Source organism: Tamandua tetradactyla, chromosome 1, assembly GCF_023851605.1.
Source record: "Tamandua tetradactyla isolate mTamTet1 chromosome 1, mTamTet1.pri, whole genome shotgun sequence".
NCBI classification, from domain to species: Eukaryota; Metazoa; Chordata; class Mammalia; order Pilosa; family Myrmecophagidae; genus Tamandua; species Tamandua tetradactyla.
The window spans coordinates 34,534,641-34,555,891 of NC_135327.1; the positions used below are offsets into that span (position 1 = coordinate 34,534,641).

Below are 21,251 nucleotides of genomic sequence, written 5' to 3' on the forward strand. Positions count from 1 at the left end.
TAGGAACGGCATCCAACCCTCTTTGGAAGGATGCAGGGCGGAAGGAATAGCTAGGAACGGGTAGGAACATGTTCCCAGAGTGTCACCAAGGGCCACTCTGAGTGAGGCAGTTAGCCCACGGCCTGACCTGCCCGCTTCTCTGAGTTCTCTCTTCACTGCCAGCATTGCCCTGGCATGTCTTTGGGGATGAGCTTGTCTCCTTGTTCTGTTATTAAGATGACAGCAGGTATTTTTTAAGACAGTATCCACGGCTTGTGGTCATGTGTCTCATTCCTCAGACATGAGCAGTGACGTAGGGCTGGCTCTGCTTGGCATCCCTGAGCAGAGTCACTTGAAGCTCCTGGACGTGTCCTTGCCAGCCTGTGGCTGGTCAGCAGGCCTTCCTGCTAGACCTCAGGAGTGTCAACCAGCGCTCCTGGTAATGACTCCACCCTCTGCTCTTGTCGCCCACCTAGAGGCCAAGGTGGCTTGGCCTCTGGGCTCCTTTCCCTGCCTGTGGGGCCTGCCTCTAGGGGCTCCCCTAGGGAGCCTGGGGCATAGTGGGAAGCCCACAGCAGCAGTGCCGTCGACCCCCCAGGCCTTGGGACCTGTGTCACACCTGATGAACTCATGTTCCCGTGTTGTTTGCCAAGTAAGTGGTTCTTAGGAGCCTCTGGGTCATGTTGCTCATATTTTACTATCTAGGTAAATCACTATGAGAGGGAAATGGAGCTAATGAAGAAGAACTGTGAGAAGGAGAGAAAGGAGCTGGAGCAGACTTTCCGGCTGGAGGCCAGCTTGCTAGAAGGGCACAGAGCAGACCTAGAGGTGCTGTACTTGAAGTCGCAAGAGGTCATCCGAGGCCTACAGGAGCAGCTCCACTGCATGGCCCGTGGCCGCGAGTTGGAGAGGGCAGACATAGAGCAGCGCTGTGCCCGGGATCTCTCAGACCTGGCTCAGCAGCTGGCACAAGAGAAGAAGCAGCTGGCAGAGGAGAAGGTGCAGCTGGTACAGGGGAAGGAGCAGCTGGCTGAAGAGAAGGAGCAGCTGACGCAGGAGAAGGAGCAGCTGGCAGAGGAACTGCAGCGGAGGCATCAGAGTGAGCTGCAGCAGGCAAGGTCAGTGCCTCTTTGCACTTGAGATTTGAAGTCTAGGGTTTCTTACCAAGAACCAAAATTTGAAATAGAATTTAGGTAAACTACTTGGAATTGCAGTGCCTTCCAGTAGGCAGTTTTTCTCCAGGCAGAGGGAGGAGGGTTGAAAGGACAGGTAAGTAAGGGCTTTACTTTAAGTCGTAGATGCATATTAGATGAAGCTTAAACTGTGAAGCAATTCACTTTGTTAGAGTTTAACTCAATGTTTTTTTATTTTCTGCCTCCTACTTCACTGGTAGCAAACGAGAATATAGTCTTCCTCATTTAAGATCACATTCTGCAGAATTTTCTAGGATGTGTTGTGGCACATGGCAAGATGGAGAAAACATCTAAAAGCTCTAAAACAATTAGAGAAAAAATCAGTTTAGGTCAGTGAGGTTCTCTAAAAGGCTAGAATGTATGAGCAAATGTTTATTTGGAAGAACTGGATGTGGTATTTTATGTATGATGGTGGTGTTATATGAGAAATATCCACACACCCCCTCTTGCTGATTGAGTCTTGCTGAGCAGAGGAAGTAACTAGTTGTTGCAAACACAGGAACTAGTTGTTACACCTCCCCACAGAGGATGCTGACCTCCCTGATCCCAGGTCAGAGCCCACCCACCCGTGGGGGACCGTGGTTCTGTTGCATCCTACAACCCAGGCAAGGAGGGCCTTCTCTGGACACCATTTCTGCCCATCCTCTGCACGAGGAAATGAGGATGGGGGAAGCTTGATAAGTGGGGGGAATGAGAGTTGCTGCACCGGCTTGTGCCCCCTGCCCACTGCCCTACAGGTAACCCCAGGGGTGCGGCCACAGGCATCCATGGCCCACCCTCACCTGGAGGGTAGGATGGAAGTCTTTTTAAGTCTGGTGCTTCCCTGAACTTTCAGTAAGTGATAAGGCACTTGCCAAACTATTTCCTCTCGTGCCTGTTGCCAACCCCCACCCCCCAACAAAGCCCTTTTCAGACCCCAAGAGGCCTTTGACAGAGGGACTGATGGAAGGGGAGTCCTTCAGAATCCAGGCCCGTGTGTGCTATGGACCCCCAGACCTTTAGCCTGGAGGCAGCCTGGCTCCAGTTCCTCTAGCTGCCCTTGCAGCCTGGAACGCTGACGGCACCCCAGCACTAATTCACTACAGACCTCCCCCTGCCCCCAGCTAGGAGAAGGCTGACAGCCTCCCCAACCCCCTACCCCCCAGGCTTCAGGCTGTCATCCAGACCTCACTTCAGCCCCATTTCTTTCTTCTTGGTGTTTCCAAAGTCCCCAATTCTGGCAGCTGAGGGGAGTTTGAGGGTGACTTTAACTGGGTTTCACCCACCTCCCCAGAACTCAGATCTGCACCGGCCTGTAGAGCTCCCTGTGGCGATGGACCCTTCCCATCTCGGCACTGGCTAGTGTGGTTGTCCCAGCCATGTCGCCACTGAGCGCCTGAGATGTGGCTCTTGTGACTGAGTAGCTGAATTTTAATTTTATTTTCATTTTAATCAGTTCAAGCTTATAATAATTTCATATGGCAAGTGGCATCCACGTTTGTCTCCGCATTTGAAACCCAGCCCCCTCAGGGCATGCCTTCTCATCAGACTCCCTAAAGACAAAGCAAGAAAGCCGACCAAGGACAGAAAGCTCAGGCGGCCATTCTCCCTTGGGAAGGGGCGGGCTCGTGTGCAAGCTCTGAACCAGGCTCCCTGTGAAATTGTTTCTGTAGGAAAGAGGCCGAAGCGGAGCTGACCCAGCGGCTCTTATGGATGGAGGCCCAGCAGGCTGCCCACCGCGAGAATGTCCTGCTGCAGCATCAGCGTGAGAAAGACGAGATGCTGCAGAAGCACCAGCTGCAGGTTCAGAACATGGTGGAGCAGCTGGGCCTGGAGAAGGCGCGGCGGGAAGAGAGCGAGGAGATCCTGGTGCAGTGTCGCAGGCAGCAGCTGAGGCGAGAGGAGGTGCTGAGTGAGGAGCAGGCTCAGATTTGCAAAGCATTTGCCCTTGAGAAGGAGAGGCTCGAGTGCACTTATCGGGAGCAAGTGGAAAGGCTTGCCCGGGAGGCAGGGATGCTGCGGGCTCTCATGAAGAATGGGGACGTGATGGCAGGCAGCCCCCTGCCCCTGAGTCCAGAAGAGAGGGAAGGGCAGTGCTCACCGGGCCAGCTGGAACTCAGGGAAGCCAGAGAGGAGGCGGCAGGAAATAGATCTGGCCGAGAACCTGCAGAGGTGGTGACTGTTGTGGGCAGCCAGCACTGCGGTGCAGACCCCAGGCATACCCCAGCCTCTGTATCCAAAAGGCTGCCTGAGAGCTGCAGCATCAGAGAGAACTGTCCAGGTTTGCTAAATGCCAAGGAGGTGGCTTCTTCAGTGCCCCGATCATACATACATCCAGCTGTAGCTGGGGAGGGGGTCCCGGAGAAACCAGGGCCTCTTGCCAAGGGCCTGGCAAGCCCAAGGCGGCCTTTGTCCCAGAGGCTCTGGCCTAACACCCAGGGGCTGCTGCTCTCAGGCGTGGAAGGATGTAGCCCCATAGGCACGGCAGGGTGGGGAGAGGTGAAGCAGGCTGGGGTCCAGCGACAGGCGGGAAGCCAGACCAGGAAGTTGACTCCCCAGGGGAGCACCCTGGAGATCAAGCCTCAGGGCAAGGTGGAACCGGAGGGGCAGGTAGCCGAGTCCCTGGACAGCAGTTGGCAAGCTCACCAGGAGGTACCCACAACCCTGCGAGGGAAGGAGAAGGAAGGCGCCCAGCAAAGGCAGGAGGCCTGCTCAGCGACTGACAAAGAGAAGAGTGACCTGAAAACCAAACTTATAAAGCTGGAAGGCATCGTTCAGGCCCTTGAGAAAGAAACAGATTTGAGAGAGAGCAGCAGGTTTGGCTTCTCCCCATTCTTAAATACACAAAACCTGCACACACTGACTCCTATCACTAATGGGTCTTTTGTTTGCTTCCTTTTCCTTAACCAGCTGGTGGACTGTGACATGGGGGTGGCTCCGTTACCTTGTATCCCACCCCATTCCCACTTACATGCCTGGGTTAGATTCTTTCCATGGAGGAACAGGCCTTCCTGGTCAGTTCAGCAGCTCTGGTTTTTGTTGACCCCCAGAAAGTTTGTCATGATAACCTCAAGTCTCAGACTTAAGTGTGTCCACTGCTTTTGTCATTAGGGAATTGCTGCTGGCCTCAAGGACAAAGGCAGACTGTCCTTGTAGGACTCCTCTATTCCTGAGACATTCCTGGGATGTTTCAGAGGCGTCTTTCTCCTGCCCAGGGGAAAGGCAGGCGGAAGAAGGCTGCCCCCAGTGTCTCTTTGAAGACCAGTCCACGGGCTAGGCTCTTTCGTTGGCCAGGGGATTTGAGGTGAAAGAGTGGCAGCCACAGAGGGGGCCTGTCCATGGAGAGGGCCCCTTTATACAGCCTGTGGCTTGGGGCAGGGACCACCACGTGCCCCTGTGGTCTCAAGATGCCATCTGGGGAAAGCCCTGTGGCAGAACCGGGTCCTGGGGCTTTCGGTGGGTCAGGCAGGGAGCCAGCTGTCCTCTCTGGGCTCACCTGGAGACGCAGGCTGGCAGGCACTTATCTCAGAAGCCTGCCATTCTGGAATGGCTTTTCCAGACACTGCGAAGCTCGGACCCAAGTCCTGGCTCCTCTCTGGGTAGATGGGGGCCACCCCAGGAGCAAGGGCACTGATATCACATCAGCAATGGCTCAGCATACGGATCAAGTCACTCCTGTTAGTGTCCACCCAACACACCCAGGAGCTGTCAGCCCATGGTGGAAACGCAGGCTCTGTGAGCTAATTGTGTCACTTGTCCAAGTCCACACTTTGGGAAGTAGATGAAGCTGGGCTCATACCAGCGACAGCACAATCACGGACAGGCAGTGGGAACTCAGCACTTCTCAGGCTCAGCTCCAGCCCTAGCTAATCATATGACTGGGCAAGTTGCTTCATTAAAAAAGAAAATGATTAGAGGAAATTTAAGACTAACCAAAGGAAGACATATTAATACACCATCCAGCTTAGGAAAGAAATGTCTGAGTTTCCGTGGGACTGTTGTTCTATTGGTGTTTGCCTCTGTGGACTGTCTTAGGTGGCTTGTTTCTGTGTACTTTTGACACAGTCTTTGATTGTGAGTTCATCTTTGCTTGATGCTAGTCTCTGGGAATCCAGGGAGCTGTAGTAGGGAATGCCTTTCTTTGGAGAGCATTCGTTTTACTTTTTGCAGATGTATGGGGGACGGCCAGTCTGAGACCACTTTATCCTCCTTCTGTGGCATTGGCTTAATGCATAAATCAACATTGCAGCCTCTCCACCCTACAGCTGTAGCAGGGCTGGTGTCGGCATTAGGCCTTGGGCTGAATGCTCATGGCTCACAGCTTCCAGGTTTATTGATTTGCTTGGGCCCTTGGAGGTCTCCATCGCCTTATGTGAGGACGGTCAACCTTGCTCACCTGTGTAACTCTGGCTATAACTGTATGGTAAGTGTTAGGTCAGGGGAACGGGGAAGGGCATTGTAACTTGAGCTGTGGGAGCTGTGTCGCCCCTCCCAACATGGCTTCCAGAACGAGGAAGTGAACTGTTATGATAAAAACGCTTGCAAAACACCACCTGACCCCCTTGCTTAATGTGCCGCCCCTTCCAGATATCACCTGACCCCTTTGCTTAAAAACATCCCACTCCAAGACCCAGGCGTCGACTTACCTCTCTCCATCTTGGGTTCGGTGAGCTCTGCCCGGGAGCACAACAGTAAAACACGCTCACTTTAAATTTCCTGTTCTACTTTCTTTCTTTCTCACCCTCTCACCTCGTAAACCTTTCAGTAAGCGTGAGGGGTGGGGTGGGGGTCAAGCTTCCACCTGCCTGGGCTCCAGGCCCCTGGGAGGAATCACCAGCACACACATGTGCACACACGCACACACTTGCCTTGAATCCATTTGATCTTCATACTGGAACCAGCGTGATGATAGTTTCAACACAGATCTTTTTCGTTTCATGCCCTTCCTTAAAACCCTTTGCTGCTTTTGCAATTCCCATGGCTTCCATCTCTTTCTGTTACTTTTTACTTTCTCATGAAATAATATGAAATCATTGGAAGGAGATATGTATGTTTGCTATTTTAAAGAGCACGGTGTGTGTGATAACATGACAAAATCGTGTGGCACCTTGAATATTTTCAGACCTGTTGGGAAGAGTGAGTGCCAAATATATCCACATTCACAGGAATTGAGAATAAATCCGCTGGCTACCTTCTTGATTTTTGTTGGTGACATGCTCGTCTATCTTAAATCAGTGGTGATATGTAAGCTTAGGCAAAGAATTGTGTGTCAGGAAGTAAATACAGGCTCTGGGCAGCTGTTTGTACCTATTTTTCCACTTGAGGGATTCAGCAGGTCTCTCCATAAATCGATGTGGCATCTTCTGAGGTTTCTCCTCCTGACTTCAGGGCATTGAATGGATGGAACGTGCTGTTTCGGTTTGCTAATGCTGCTGGAATGCACTATACCGGAAATGGAATGGCTTTTATATAGGGGATTTATTAGGTTACAAATTTACAGTTCTAAGGCTGTGAAAATGTCCAAATTAAGGCATCAACAAGGGGACATCTTCACAGACCACTTGTGTCTGGGGTTTCTCTGTGATACAGGAAGGGACATGGCAACATCTGCTGGCCCTTTGCTCCCAGGTTTAGTTGCTTTCAGCTCCTGGTTCCAGTGGCCTCCTGTCTGGGCTTCTGTCTGTCTCCAAGCATCCCCAAATGTCTGTCACTTCATTTCCTATCTCTTCTGTCTGTTTCAGCTCTGAACTGTCTCTCCAGGAGCTCTTTTAAGGACTCCAGTAAGCTAATTAAGACCCAGTTTAAATGTGCGAGGCCACATCTCCGTGGAACTAATCTAATTTAAAGGTCCCACCCATAATAGGTGTGCACCCACAAGATTGGATTAAAAGAGCATTGCTTTTCTGGGTTACATAGCCATTTCAAACCAGCGCATTCACACTACAGAGAAAAATACGTCATTTATTTTGGCCACCTGACTTCCCCGTATTTCTAGCTCCATGCTGGCGTTCACTGGTGGGAATATTTTTTGGATAACCTTATCATTTTTCACATAATTTGGGAGAGCTGATGAGATGTAGGTTATCAACACAAGTAAATGCAGTCATGCTAGGCTGTGTGTGAGCTGCTGATGGCGTGACAGTGCTAGAAACTAAGGTTTGTTTTCTGTGGCTGAACTCTTGGGAGTCAAATCAGAGCACAAGAACATAGAAAAAAGGAAACATGACTAGAGAACAAGGAAATGTGAGCCCCGGGTCATTGTGTGGCGGAGAAGGGGAGATGCAGAAGCAAAATCGAATGACCTTAACTGCAGCCCAGGTGTGACAGCCCATGGCAGCCAGCCCCTGGGTTCCCACCCTCCTTTCTCTTTTTTGCTTTCAGAATCAAGTTACATAGGCTTTCTGAAGAAAACACTTTATTGAGAAATGAGCTGGGAAGGAAACAGCAAGAACTTGAAGCTGCAGAAAGGACAAATGGGGCCCAGAGGTGAGACCCCTGACCTTCAAGCCCATGACACATTTCCTCTTCATAGAACGATCTTAGAAGGTATGGACACAGAAAGTGGAACGAACTTGGTACTCACAGATTAGTGCATGTTCCAGAAAACCGTAAGTATGCGGGCATTGCTGACCTTTGAACAGGCCATGACAGGTATATGGAAGGCTCCGACGCCCTTCCCAGTGTGGGCGCCACATAATTTCTGACCTCTTTGGCCTCTGAAACCAGAGGCAGAGGGTGTGGTCACCGTTGGGATAGACATTTATGGCTCACATCTCTGAGATGACTGCGCAGGCGATTCTCACCCCACAGCACCCCATGTCACACTCGGGGATGGAGGGGTTAGGGGGTGTTTTCAATGGGTAAGCGTGTTCTAGGCCTCCCCGGGCAAGTAAAACATATTACCTCACATCCTGGAATGGTTCCTTGCTCATGGTGGATTTCAGTGAGGGAGTGGGAGAGGACAAGGGCCGGGCCACTGGGGGGGTGTAGGGAATCAGAGTGGGGCTTGGGTGGAATATCTGCCTCTGCTTTCACTACCAAGTATGGATAGCCATATCCAAGGACAGTTTGGCCTTTTTTGTTTTTTTCCCCTAAATAAGAAATGCCAGATGAGCTCAACTCTAAAATGCAGAGAATCTGGTGCTCACTTGTTAGAATTGCCATGATGATTAAAAGATAAGCTCCAGAGCAAGCGACCAAGAAGTGATTGTAATTATTATAAGCCTGTATCCACAATTCTGAAATCCCCCAAAAATTATTCTCCTCTGGAAATCATTTCCCACACCCTAAATTTGCTACCAGAAACCCTTTGGCAGCAGACCTCCGTAGAAGCAAGGCCAGGTTGTTTTTTATTTATGCTGCTAGGTGGGAACATTCTCAGATTTTGCTTAAAGAAATGAGTGCGGGTGCTGTAGGAGTGTGACGTGATGGAGGGTGTTTTGTTCTTACAATACCAGCAACCCCTTATCTTCCTAAAAATCTGAAAGCTTTCACATTCTCTAATTCCTCAACTCCAAGGGTTTGGGATCAGCAGTAGACTGGGAAACATTCACCAGTGCAGTGGTGGAGAAAGGATTCTGTCACCTCGTTCACATCCAAGCCACGATGTTACAACAGGCTGTGACCAGAAAAAAAAAACAGATTGGTGGGCAGTGATACTGTTAATTTTGCTTCTTCCACAGGAAGAAAATCGAGGTTTTAAAGAGAGAAAAGGAGCAGGCCTGCTCTGAAATGGGAGAACTCAACAAACAGGTACTGGCACCTGGCAGGATGCTAACACCACTCTGCCTTTTGGTGAAATAAATTTGTGAAATAAATTTGAACTTACAGAAAGGAAGTATGGTACTTTTTCTCAAATATTTGAGAGTGAGTGGCTGTCCTCCCGGCCTCTCACTAAACAGGAAATTCACAGATGCTGTCATCGAGGCCGCGGACCCCTGGCAAGCGATGCCAGATGCACCAATGGGGTTTAGTACCATCTGCATTTGCAGGCGTCTTTTCAGTCTCCTTCAGTGAACTCCGTCCTTGAGTTTTAGGACCTTGACACCTTTGAAGATTGTAAGCAGTCATTTTGTGGAGAGTCCCTCCATTTGGGTTTGTCTGGTGATTCCCTGTGGTTAGATTCAGATTCTGTGGCTCTGGCTGGCTCATCTCAGAAGTGATGCAGACTCACTTCTCCTGTGGGGGACATGATAACTGGTCTCATTACTAGTGAGGTTAACTTTTGTTGCTTGAGTAAGGTGGCACTGGCTAGGCTTCTTCACAGTAAGGCTACTTTTTCCCTTTGTAATGAATGAGTATCTTATTGGGAGGTACTTTGAGACTTACCCTCTACATTTAGTATCCTTTGGGTTCTTGGCTGATTCAGTTATTAGATGGCAACCATCTAATTCCACCCTTCCTCTTACATTTATTAGTTGGCATTCTGTTATGAGGAAGAGCTTACTCTTCCCATTTATTCACTTGTTTATTCGTGTAATATTGCTATCATGAATTCCTGTCTTAGTCAGTAGATTATAATATGTGACCACCATTATTTATTTTGATGCTCATACTGTCCCAGATTTGGTCAATGATTTTTATGTCCTTTGAACATGTTCCAATCATTTTTTGAACATGTCGTAATTCCTAGGACCTTGAGATGTCCAGGCTCAAGTAATACTTTCCTGCCCTAGTCCTAGACTTAGCCATGTCAGCGAGGAGCCCTTGGATACTTTTGGCAAAGAGTGATGTTTAGAGGCTGTGTCTGGGCACAAAGTATGCTCACTCCTTCTGGAGTTGTCCCTTCTTCCAGGCCTTCTCACTGCATAGAGCTAGTGATTATATATGTGGACACACATACACCCACACATGCACATGATTCCAGATGTATTCATTTATATATCTCTATCTGTATTGAAAACCATGAATTAGAACCCATACCTACAGTTCCCACTCAACATCACGAGGATAGGTCTAGTTTTCACCCTTCAGTGTTTGCAACTTTTTTCTCCAAGCCTGGCTTCTATCACCCTCACCATATTCGCTTACTATTAGATCACTCTTCTTCAACCCCCACCTCCATACATGAATGCTTTTCTCTCACTGTTCTGGCACTGTCTCCCCACCACACACACACACATCCCTACACTCCTCCATTGCCTCCTTTACCCCATCCAGTCCTGAGGCCTTCCTTACTCAGTCCAACTGAATGGCTTGTAGACAAAATTATTAAGGAGCAAGCATGCAAGTTAAAACCTATCACCGTTTTTTTCCTATTTTTTCTTTTTTTAAATTGAAATTGTTTTTGAGATAATTGTAGACTCAAATGTAAGAGTAAGAAGCAATACAAAGAGAATCCTTTTATATCTGATCCAGTTTCCCCCACTGCTAGCTTTTTATAAATCTGTAGTATAGTATCAAAACCAGGTGTATTCATATGAAACCAGAAGGAAAGATAGATGATAAAAGACTGAGATGGTATAATCTAGGAATGCCTAGAGTGTTCAATGATAGTGACTAAATGTACAAATTAAAAAATGTTTTTGCGTGAGGAAGAACAAAGGAATGTAAAAATTGCAGGGTACTGAAAATAGATGGTCATTCATATTTTAAAACTTCAACTTCTGTGTGAGACTAAAGCAAAAAATATTTATTTGGTGCAAAATTTATATTTTGACTAGTGTATTTCCTAAAATAATTATATTTTGACTAGTGTATTTCCTAAAATAATTGAACCCCATAAGTAAATGGAACCTTGAATAGGGCATGAGATTTTGTAGGTTTGTCCAGTGTGATGCCCTGATAAATCCCAAAGTGATTTGAACAGTGAATAAAGAAGTATTTGGAAAGTCCTCTTGGGGGAATGGTAAGAAAGGGGGAAGATTCAACTTCCCCATTTGGGGAATTACTGATATTCTTGCAAGTATTGGGGATAACCAATAGGCTGAGCCCTCAATCTTGGGGTTTGTTCATATGAAACTTATCCCTGCAAAGGATGGGCTAAGCCTACTTAAAATTAGGCCTAAGAGTCACCCCCAGAGAACCATTTTTTGTTGCTCAGATGTGGCCTCTCTCAGCCAACATGGCAAACAAAGTCACTACCCTCCCCCCTCTCTACGTGGGACATGACTCCCATGGGTGTAAACCTCTCTGCCAACATAGGACACAAATCCTAGAATGAGTTGGGACTCAGCATCAAGGGACCGAGAAAACCTTCTCAACTGAAAGGGGGAAGAGAGAAATGAGACAAAATAAAGTGTCAGTGGCTGAGAGATTTCAGAGTCGAGAGGTTATCCTGGAGGTTATTCTTACACAGTATATAGATATCCCCTTTTTATTTTATGGTATATTAGAGAGGCTAGAGGAAAGTGCCTGAAACTGTAGAGCTGTGGTCCAGTAGCCATGTTTCTTGAAGATGATTGTACAGTGATATAGCTTTCGCAGTGTGACTGTGTGATTGTGAAAACCTTGTGTCTGATGCTTCTTTTATCTATGGATAGATGAGTAAAAAATATGGATTAAAAATAAATAAATAATAGGGGGAACAAATGTTAAAATAGAGTAGATTGAAATGCTAGTGATCAATGAAAGGGAGTGGTAAGGGGTATAGAAAAAAACAGGGGGAACAAAAGTTAAAATATGTTGGGTAGATGGAAATACTAGTGGTGAATGAGGGGGAGGGGTAAAGGTATGTGTGAGTTTTTTGTTTTTTCTTTTTATTTCTTTTTCTGGAGTGATGCAAATGTTCTAAGAAATGATGATGGTGATGAATATACAGCAATGTGATGATATTGTGAGCCATTGATTGTGTACCAGGTGTGGAATGTTCATATGTTAAGAATGTTCATGTTTGCATGTTGTTTTGTTTTGTCAATTAAAAAAAAAACAGGTGTATTAGTCAGGGTCCTCTAGAAAAACAGAACCAACAGGAGATATCTGTAAATATGAGATTTATAAAGGTGTTTTCCACACAACCATGGGAATGCATGAATCCAAAATCCATAGTGCAGGCTGCAAAGCTAACAACTCCAGTGAAGGGTCTCGATGAACTCCATAGGAGAAGCTCGCTGGCTGAAGAAGCAGTAAAAATTCTCTCTTCTCCTTTAAAAGTCTTCAACTGATTGGATCACATCCAGCTGGTTGTATTCCAGGAAATACAGCCAGTTGGCAGGCAACACACCCTTAGCTGACATGCCTTAGGTGATTGCAGATGTAATCAGCCACAGCTGGAATAATCTGACTGATGATTTAATAAACTAGCTATCTAGTTCATCAACCAGCCACAAAATGCCCTTGCAGCAGTGGTTAGGCCAGTGCTTGCCTGACCTGACAACTGGACATTATCACATGGCCAAGTTGACATGAGAACCTAACCATTACAGCCCACCCCTTGTCAGCTTGGCAGCTATACACATCACCTTGAGGCATGCTGAATTTCTAAATAGAACACAGTAACAGACATATATTTCATCTAACAATAATCAGCTGACCTGTGTACAACCGGAAATGTACTACATCTCTCCAGAATAGGTGCAAATCCTTAGATAAAATTCACTCTTAAACTTGATATCCTGTAACATAAGCACTGTAAGATGAATAATATAACTTATGTCATTTGATAAGAAGAAAACAAGATATTTGCTTTATGTTCAAATACAAGCATACTCATAAAAAAATGAGGAAAAATTCGTTCCATCACAGTCCTCGTTTCTGTAATTGGTCACATGCTCATAGCTCATATTTATCACAGCCTTCTTCCACTACTCATTTCATGTTCTCTTTATCCTCAGTAAGCACTATCCTCAGTAAGCACTTCAGCTGGCCATGGTTCTTTGCCTGGTAGGGTGACCCAGACTTTCGTCCCTGAAGTTTCTGGGCCATTGGATTGGGTTGTTACAGTTTTCCATTGACTTTAATCACAGGGGATAGCAGTACTAAGAGACTCCTTATAGGATCTCCTATATTCCAGGAAAACACTACTTAACCTCCATTGTGTAGTTGCAGTCCTATTTCCCCTAGATAGTCAGAATCAATCACCCCAGCCAGTATACTAATCCCCTTCCTTGCCTGTAGATTCAGAGGCATGAGAAGCCCAAAGTGGCCTGGTGGCAGTCTTAATTTCCAGTTCAGTGGAATCATTGTTGTGTCTCCTATAAGAAACATCCCTCCTTTTGGAACTAAGACCTATAGACCATCAGAGCTTAAGGTTACAGGGACAAGAAGCAAAAATTTTTCTAGTGTATCACTAGGGATGAGAGTGAGTAGTGCCACTCCCATTTCCACCCCTTCTATCCTGGACCCATAAATCCTGGCTATGGGAGGAACATCACCATAAAGTGGATGCAGATTCAGAGCATACACAGCCTCCTGGAGAACACTGCCCCAGCCCTGCAAGGTATTTCCACCTAGTTGGCACCTTAATTGGGTCTTCTAAAGACCATTCCACTGTTCTATCAACCAGCTGCCTCTGGATGATGAGGAACTTGGTAAGACCAGAGAATTCCATGAGCACTTCACTTCTTTTGAGGTGGTTTCCTTGATCAGAAGCAATGCTATGTGGAATACCATGATGGTATAAGATGATAGTTTTGGCAGAAGCATTGCATGCAGGGAAGCAAACCCATATCCAGAATATGTGTCTATTCCAGTTAGAACAAATTGCTGCCTCTTCCATTATGGAAGTGGTCCAATGTAATCAACCTGCCACTAGGTAGCAGGCTGATTACCTGAGGGAATGGCGCCATATCAGGAATTGAGTGTGGGTCTCTGCTGCTGGCATATTGAATACTCAGCAGTGGCCACAGCCAGGTCGGCCTTGGTGAGAGGAAGTCCATATTACTGAGCCCATGCATAACCTCATCCTATGTCCACTTTTTCATGAACCCATTGGGCAATGGCAGGAGTGGCTGGAGAAATAGGAAGACTTGTATCCACAGAATGGGTCATCTTATCCACTTGATTTATAAAACTTCCTCTGCTGAAGTCACCCTCTGGTGAGCATTCACATAGGACACAAGTATCTTCATGTTTTTTGCCTACTCAAAAATGTCTATCCACATACTTCTTCCCCAGACCTCTTTGTTACCAATTTTCCAATTATGTTCCTCCCAAGTCCCTGACCATCCATCCATACCATTAACAACAGCCAATGAGTCAGTGTACAGATAGACCACTGGCCAGTTCTCCTTCCAAGCGAAGGAGAACTTCCACTGCTCAAACTTCTGCCCACTGGGAACATTTCCCCTCCCCACTGTCCTTTAAGGTTATCCCAGAAAGTGGCTGTAGTGCTGCAACTGCCCACTTCCAGGTGGTACCTGCATATTGTGCAGAACCATCTGTAAACCATGCCCAAGTTTTCCCTTCCCTCAGTTAACTGAATGTAAAGGAATTCCCAACAGACCATAGCTCTGGTCTGGGAAAGAGAAGGAAATGTAGCAGGGGTGGGAGCCATGGGCATTTGGGCCACTTCTTCATGTAACTTACTTGTGCCTTCAGGACCTGCTTGAGCCCTATCTCTTATGTACCATTTCTATTTTTTTTTTATTAATTAACGGAAAAAAAGAAATTAACCCAACATTTAGAAATAATACCATTCTACATATGCACTTAACATCATCACATAGATGCATGATCATCGTTTCTTAGTACATTTGCATCGGTTTAGAAGAACTAGCAATACAACAGAAAAAGATATAGAATGTTCATATAGAGAAAAAAATAAAAGTAATAATAATAGTAAAAAAAAACAAACAAAACAAAAAAAAAACCTATAGCTCAGATGCAGCTTCATTCAGTGTTTTAACATGATTACTTTACACTTAGATATTATTCTGCTGTCCATTTTTGAGTTTTTGTATCTAGTACTGTTGCACAGTCTGTATCCCTTCAGCTCCAATTACCCATTATCTTACCCTGTTTCTAACTCCTGCTGGACTCTGTGACCAATGACATATTCCAAGTTTATTCTCGAATGTCCGTTCACATCAGTGGGACCATACAGTATTTGTCCTTTAGTTTTTGGCTGGGCTCACTCAGCATAATGTTCTCTAGGTCCATCCATGTTATTACATGCTTCATAAGTTTATCCTGTCTTAAAGCTGCATAATATTCCATCATATGTATATACCACAGTTTGTTTAGCCATTCTTCTGTTGATGGACATTTTGACTATTTCCATCTCTTTGCAATTGTAAATAACGCTGCTATAAACATTGGTGTGCAAATGTCCGTTTGTGTCTTTGCCCTTAAGTCCTTTGAGTAGATACCTAGCAATGGTATTGCTGGGTTGTATGGCAATTCTATATTCAGCTTTTTGAGGAACCGCCAAACTGCCTTCCACAGTGGTTGCACCATTTGACATTCCCACCAACAGTGGATAAGTGTGCCTCTTTCTCCGCATCCTCTCCAGCACTTGTCATTTTCTGTTTTGTTGATAATGGCCATTCTGGTGGGTGTGAGATGATATCTCATTGTGGTTTTGATTTGCATTTCTCTAATGGCCAGGGACATTGAGCATCTCTTCATGTGCCTTTTGGCCATTTGTATTTCCTCTTCTGGTAGGTGTCTGTTCAAGTCTTTTTCCCATTTTGTAATTGGGTTGGCTGTCTTTTTGTTGTTGAGTTGAACAATCTCTTTATAAATTCTGGATACTAGCCCTTTATCTGATATGTCGTTTCCAAATACTGTCTCCCATTGTGTAGGCTGTCTTTCTACTTTCTTGATGAAGTTCTTTGATGCACAAAAGTGTTTAATTTTGAGGAGCTCCCATTTATTTATTTCCTTCTTCAGTGCTCTTGCTTTAGGTTTAAGGTCCATAAAACCGCTTCCAATTGTAAGTTTCATAAGATATCTCGCTACATTTTCCTCTAACTGTTTTATGGTCTTAGACCTAATGTTTAGATCTTTGATCCATTTTGAGTTAACTTTTGTATAGGGTGTGAGAGATGGGTCTTCTTTCATTCTTTTGCATATGAATATCCAGTTCTCTAGGCACCATTTATTGAAGAGACTGTTCTGTCCCAGGTGAGTTGGCTTGACTGCCTTATCAAAGATCAAATGTCCATAGATGAGAGGGTCTATATCTGAGCACTCTATTCGATTCCATTGGTCGATATATCTATCTTTATGCCAATACCATGCTGTTTTGACCACTGTGGCTTCATAATATGCCTTAAAGTCTGGCAGCGCGAGACCTCCAGCTTCGTTTTTTTTTTCCTCAAGATGTTTTTAGGAATTCGGGGCACCCTGCCCTTCCAGATAAATTTGCTTATTGGTTTTTCTATTTCTGAAAAATAAGTTGTTGGGATTTTGATTGGTATTGCATTGAATCTGTAGATCAGTTTAGGTAGGATTGACATCTTAACTATATTTAGTCTTCGAATCCATGAACACGGTATGCCCTTCCATCTATTTAGGTCTTCTGTGATTTCTTTTAGCAGTTTTTTGTAGTTTTCTTTATATATGTTTTTTGTCTCTTTAGTTAAATTTATTCCTAGGTATTTCATTCTTTTAGTTGCGATTGTAAATGGGATTCGTTTCTTGATTTCCCCCTCAGCTTGTTCATTATTAGTGTATAGAAATGCTACAGATTTTTTAATGTTGATCTTGTAACCTGCTACTTTGCTGTACTCATTTATTAGCTCTAGTAGTTTTGTTGTGGATTTTTCCAGGTTTTCGATGTACAGTATCATATCGTCTGCAAACAGTGATAGTTGTACTTCTTCCTTTCCAATTTTGATGTCTTGTATTTCTTTTTCTTGTCTAATTGCTTTGGCTTGAACCTCCAACACAATGTTGAATAACAGTGGTGATAGTGGACATCCTTGTCTTGTTCCTGATCTTAGGGGGAAAGTTTTCAATTTTTCCCCATTGAGGATGATATTAGCTGTGGGTTTTTCATATATTCCCTCTATCATTTTCAGGAGGTTCCCTTGTATTCCTATCCTTTGAAGTGTTTTCAACAGGAAAGGATGTTGAATCTTGTCAAATGCCTTCTCTGCATCAATTGAGATGATCATGGGATTTTTCTGGTTTGATTTGTTGATATGGTATATTACATTAATTGATTTTCTTATGTTGAAACATCCTTGCATACCTTGGATGAATCCTACTTGGTCATGATGTATAATTCTTTTAATGTGTTGTTGGATATGATTTGCTAGAATTTTATTGAGGATTTTTGCATCTATATTCATTAGCGAGATTGGTCTGTAGTTTTCTTTTTTTGTAATATCTTTGGCTGGTTTTGGTATGAGGGTGATGTTGGCGTCATAGAATGAATTAGGTAGTTTTCCCTCCACTTCCATTTTTTTGAAGAGTTTGAGGAGAGTTCGCACTAATTCTTTCTGGAATGTTTGATAGAATTCACATGTGAAGCCGTCTGGTCCTGGACTTTTCTTTTTAGGAAGCTTTTGAATGACTAATTCAATTTCTTTACTTGTGATTGGTTTGTTGAGGTCATCCATTTCTTCTTGAGTCAAAGTTGGTTGTTCATGTCTTTCCAGGAACCCATCCATTTCATCTAAATTGTTGTATTTATTAGCGTAAAGTTGTTCATAGTATCCTGTTATTACCTCCTTTATTTCTGTGAGGTCAGTAGTTATGTCTCCTCTTCCATTTCTGATCTTATTTATTTGCATCCTCTCTCTTCTTCTTTTTGTCAATCTTGCTAAGGGCCCATCAATCTTATTGATTTTCTCATAGAACCATCTTCTGGTCTTATTGATTTTCTCTATTGTTTTCATGTTTTCAGTTTCATTTAATTCTGCTCTAATCTTTGTTACTTCTTTCCTTTTGCTTGCTTTGGGATTAGTTTGCTGTTCTTTCTCCATTCTTCCACGTGAACAGTTAATTCCTGCATTTTTGCCTTTTCTTCTTTTCTGATATAGGCATTTAGGGCAATAAATTTCCCTCTTAGCACTGCCTTTGCTGCGTCCCATAAGTTTTGATATGTTGTGTTTTCATTTTCATTCACCTCGAGGTATTTACTAATTTCTCTTGCAATTTCTTCTTTGACCCACTCGTTGTTTAAGAGTGTGTTGTTGAGCCTCCACGTATTTGTGAATTTTCTGGCACTCCGCCTATTATTGATTTCCAACTTCATGCCTTTATGATCCGAGAAAGTGTTGTGTATGATTTCAATCTTTTAAAATTTGTTAAGACTTGCTTTGTGACCCAGCATATGGTCTATCTTTGAGAATGATCCATGAGCACTTGAGAAAAAGGTGTATCCTGCTGTTGTGGGATGTAATGTCCTATAAATGTCTGTTAAGTCTAGCTGATTTATAGTAATATTCAGATTCTCTATTTCTTTATTGATCCTCTGTCTAGATGTTCTGTCCATTGATGAGAGTGGTGAATTGAAGTCTCCAACTATTATGGTATATGTGTCTATTTCCCTTTTCAGTGTTTGCAGTGTATTCCTCACGTATTTTGGGGCATTCTGGTTCGGTGCGTAAATATTTATGATTGTTATGTCTTCTTGTTTAATTGTTCCTTTTATTAGTATATAGTGTCCTTCTTTGTCTCTTTTAACTGTTTTACATTTGAAGTCTAATTTGTTGGATATTAGTATAGCCACTCCTGCTCTTTTCTGGTTGTTATTTGCATGAAATATCTTTTCCCAACCTTTCACTTTCAACCTATGTTTATCTTTGGGTCTAAGATGTGTTTCCTGTAGACAGCATATAGAAGGATCCTGTTTTTTAATCCATTCTGCCAGTCTATGTCTTTTGATTGGGGAATTCAGTCCATTAACATTTAGTGTTATTACTGTTAGGATAATATTTTCCTCTACCATTTTGCCTTTTGTATTATATATATCATATCTGACTTTCCTTCTTTCTGCACTCTTCTCCATACCTCTCTCTTCTGTCTTTTCATATCTGACTCTAGTGCTCCCTTTAGTATTTCTTGCAGAGCTGGTCTCTTGATCACAAATTCTCTCAGTGACTTTTTGTCTGAGAATGTTTTAATTTCTCCCTCATTTTTGAAGGACAATTTTGCTGGATATAGGAGTCTTGGTTGGCAGTTTTTCTCTTTTAGTATTTTAAATATATCATCCCACTGTCTTCTAGCTTCCATGGTTTCTGCTGAGAAATCTACACATAGTCTTATTGGGTTTCCCTTGTATGTGATGGATTGTTTTTCTCTTGCTGCTTTCAAGATCCTCTCTTTCTCTTTGACCTCTGACATTCTAACTAGTAATTGTCTTGGAGAACACCTATTTGGGTCTAATCTCTTTGGGGTGCGCTGCACTTCTTGGATCTGTAATTTTAGGTCTTTCATAAGAGTTGGGAAATTTTCAGTGATAATTTCTTCCATTAGTTTTTCTCCTCCTTTTCCCTTCTCTTCTCCTTCTGGGACCCCACAACACGTTTATTTGTGCGGTTCATATTGTCCTTGAGTTCCCTGATACTCTGTTCAAATTTTTCCATTCTTTTCCGGATAGTTTCTGTTTCTTTTTGGAATTCAGATGTTCCACCCTCCAAATCACTAATTCTATCTTCTGTGTCTTTAAATCTATCATTGTAGGTATCCATTGTTTTTTCCATCTTTTCTTCTTTATCCTTCACTTCCATAAGCTCTGTGATTTGTTTTTTCAGTTTTTCTATTTCTTCTTTTTGTTCAGCCCATGTCTTCTTCATGTCCTCCCTCAATTTATCGATTTCGTTTTTGAAGAGGTTTTCCATTTCTGTTCTTAAATTCAGCATTAGTTGTTTCAGCTCCTGTATCTCATTTGAACTATTGGTTTGTTCCTTTGACTGGGCCATATTTTCAATTTTCTGAGCATGATCCGTTATCTTCTGCTGGCATCTGGGCATTTAGTCAGATTTCCCTGGGTGTTGGACGCAACAGGTTGAAAGATTTTTCTGTGAAATCTGTGGGTTCTGTTTTTCTTATCCTGCCCAGTAGGTGGCGCTCGTGGCACATGTTTGTCTGCGGGTTCCACCAGTAAAAGTTGCTGTGGGTCCTTTAACTTTGGAAAACTCTCGCCGTGAGGGAGGTTCGCCCGCGGAAGCAGCTTGGAAGAGTGCCTGCCGGCCCGGGGGTCCAAACACGGGGAGGGTCGCCGGCCGCCGCAGCCCGGGAGAGCGCCCGACCCAATTTCCTAGTCGGCCCGGGGCGGCAAGCGTGGCAGGAGGGCGCCAGCTGCCGCACCCAGGAGAGTGCACCGTTCCCAGCCGGACCGGGGAGTCACATGTTTGGAAGGGACCCCCCGGTCACCGTTCTCTGCAGTCTGGGGATTTCCTACCCAACTCTCTCAGTTGGTCCGGGGGGCCTCGCTTGGTGGGGGCGCCAGCCGCCGCGGCCCGAGGGGACCGCCTGCGCAATTCTGCCAGCTGGCCTGGGAAGGAGGAAGGGAGGGACTCCGGCCGCTTGCCATCCCGCCCGGGACAGCCCGCGCCCCTCGGTGATCTCACCGGAGCTGGTTCTCCCAGACAGTCAGCCGTTCCAGGATGGGGTACGCCGTCCCTTTGATCTCCGTCGTGGCTCCGGGAGCTGCTCTGTATCATCTCCACTCCCCCAGTAGCTGTTCTGGAGGAGGAAAGGTGAGGGTGGCAAGGCTGTCGAGAGCGGTGGCGGAGGAGCCGGTGAAGGCGGAAGAGGGCACGGTGGTGGTTGGAGAGCCGCCGGAGCAGGAGGAGAAAGAGAAGGATAAGATGGCGGATGGAGCGCCGTCAGAGCAGAAGGGGAAAGAGAAGGGCAAGATGGCGGCGGGTGCGCCACCGTCGCAGAAGGGGGAAGAGGAAGGCTGGCTGGCGGCGGGAGCGCTGCTGGCGGAGAAAGAGGGAGAGGAGGGCTGGCTGGCGGTGGGAGCGCCGCCGGCTGAGAAAGAGGGAGAGGAGGACTTGCTGGCGGCGGGAGCACCGCCGGCGGAGAAAGAGGGAGAGGGGGGCTGGCTGGCGGCGGGAGCGCTGCCGGCGGAGAAAGAGGGGCTATATATTTTTTTTAACATGGGCAGGCACCGGGAATTGAACCCGGGTCCTCTGGCATGGCAGGCAAGTCTGTTTTATGATGAGCACTGCTGTGCCTGCCCAACTTTATAGCTTGGTGGGTCAGACAACACCCAGCTCATGATAGGCAACTCAGGTTTCATGGTAACTTGGTGGCCCATGG

The 21,251-nt window shown here is 45.3% G+C and overlaps 1 protein-coding gene across 10 annotated transcripts in view; it reads left to right on the plus strand.

Annotated features, from left to right (window-relative positions):
• Window positions 1-21,251, plus strand: part of NINL (ninein like) — a 213,480-nt gene that overhangs the window by 142,538 nt on the left and 49,691 nt on the right. For 9 of the 10 annotated variants that reach the window (XM_077114056.1, XM_077114062.1, XM_077114026.1 and 6 more), the window contains 4 exons: window positions 685-1,097; window positions 2,825-3,967; window positions 7,533-7,637; window positions 8,834-8,903. In XM_077114056.1, the coding sequence (XP_076970171.1) occupies window positions 685-1,097; window positions 2,825-3,967; window positions 7,533-7,637; window positions 8,834-8,903 (1,731 nt within the window). The remainder of the gene's footprint in view (window positions 1-684; window positions 1,098-2,824; window positions 3,968-7,532; window positions 7,638-8,833; window positions 8,904-21,251) is intronic. The other variant, XM_077114107.1, reaches the window with a different exon arrangement.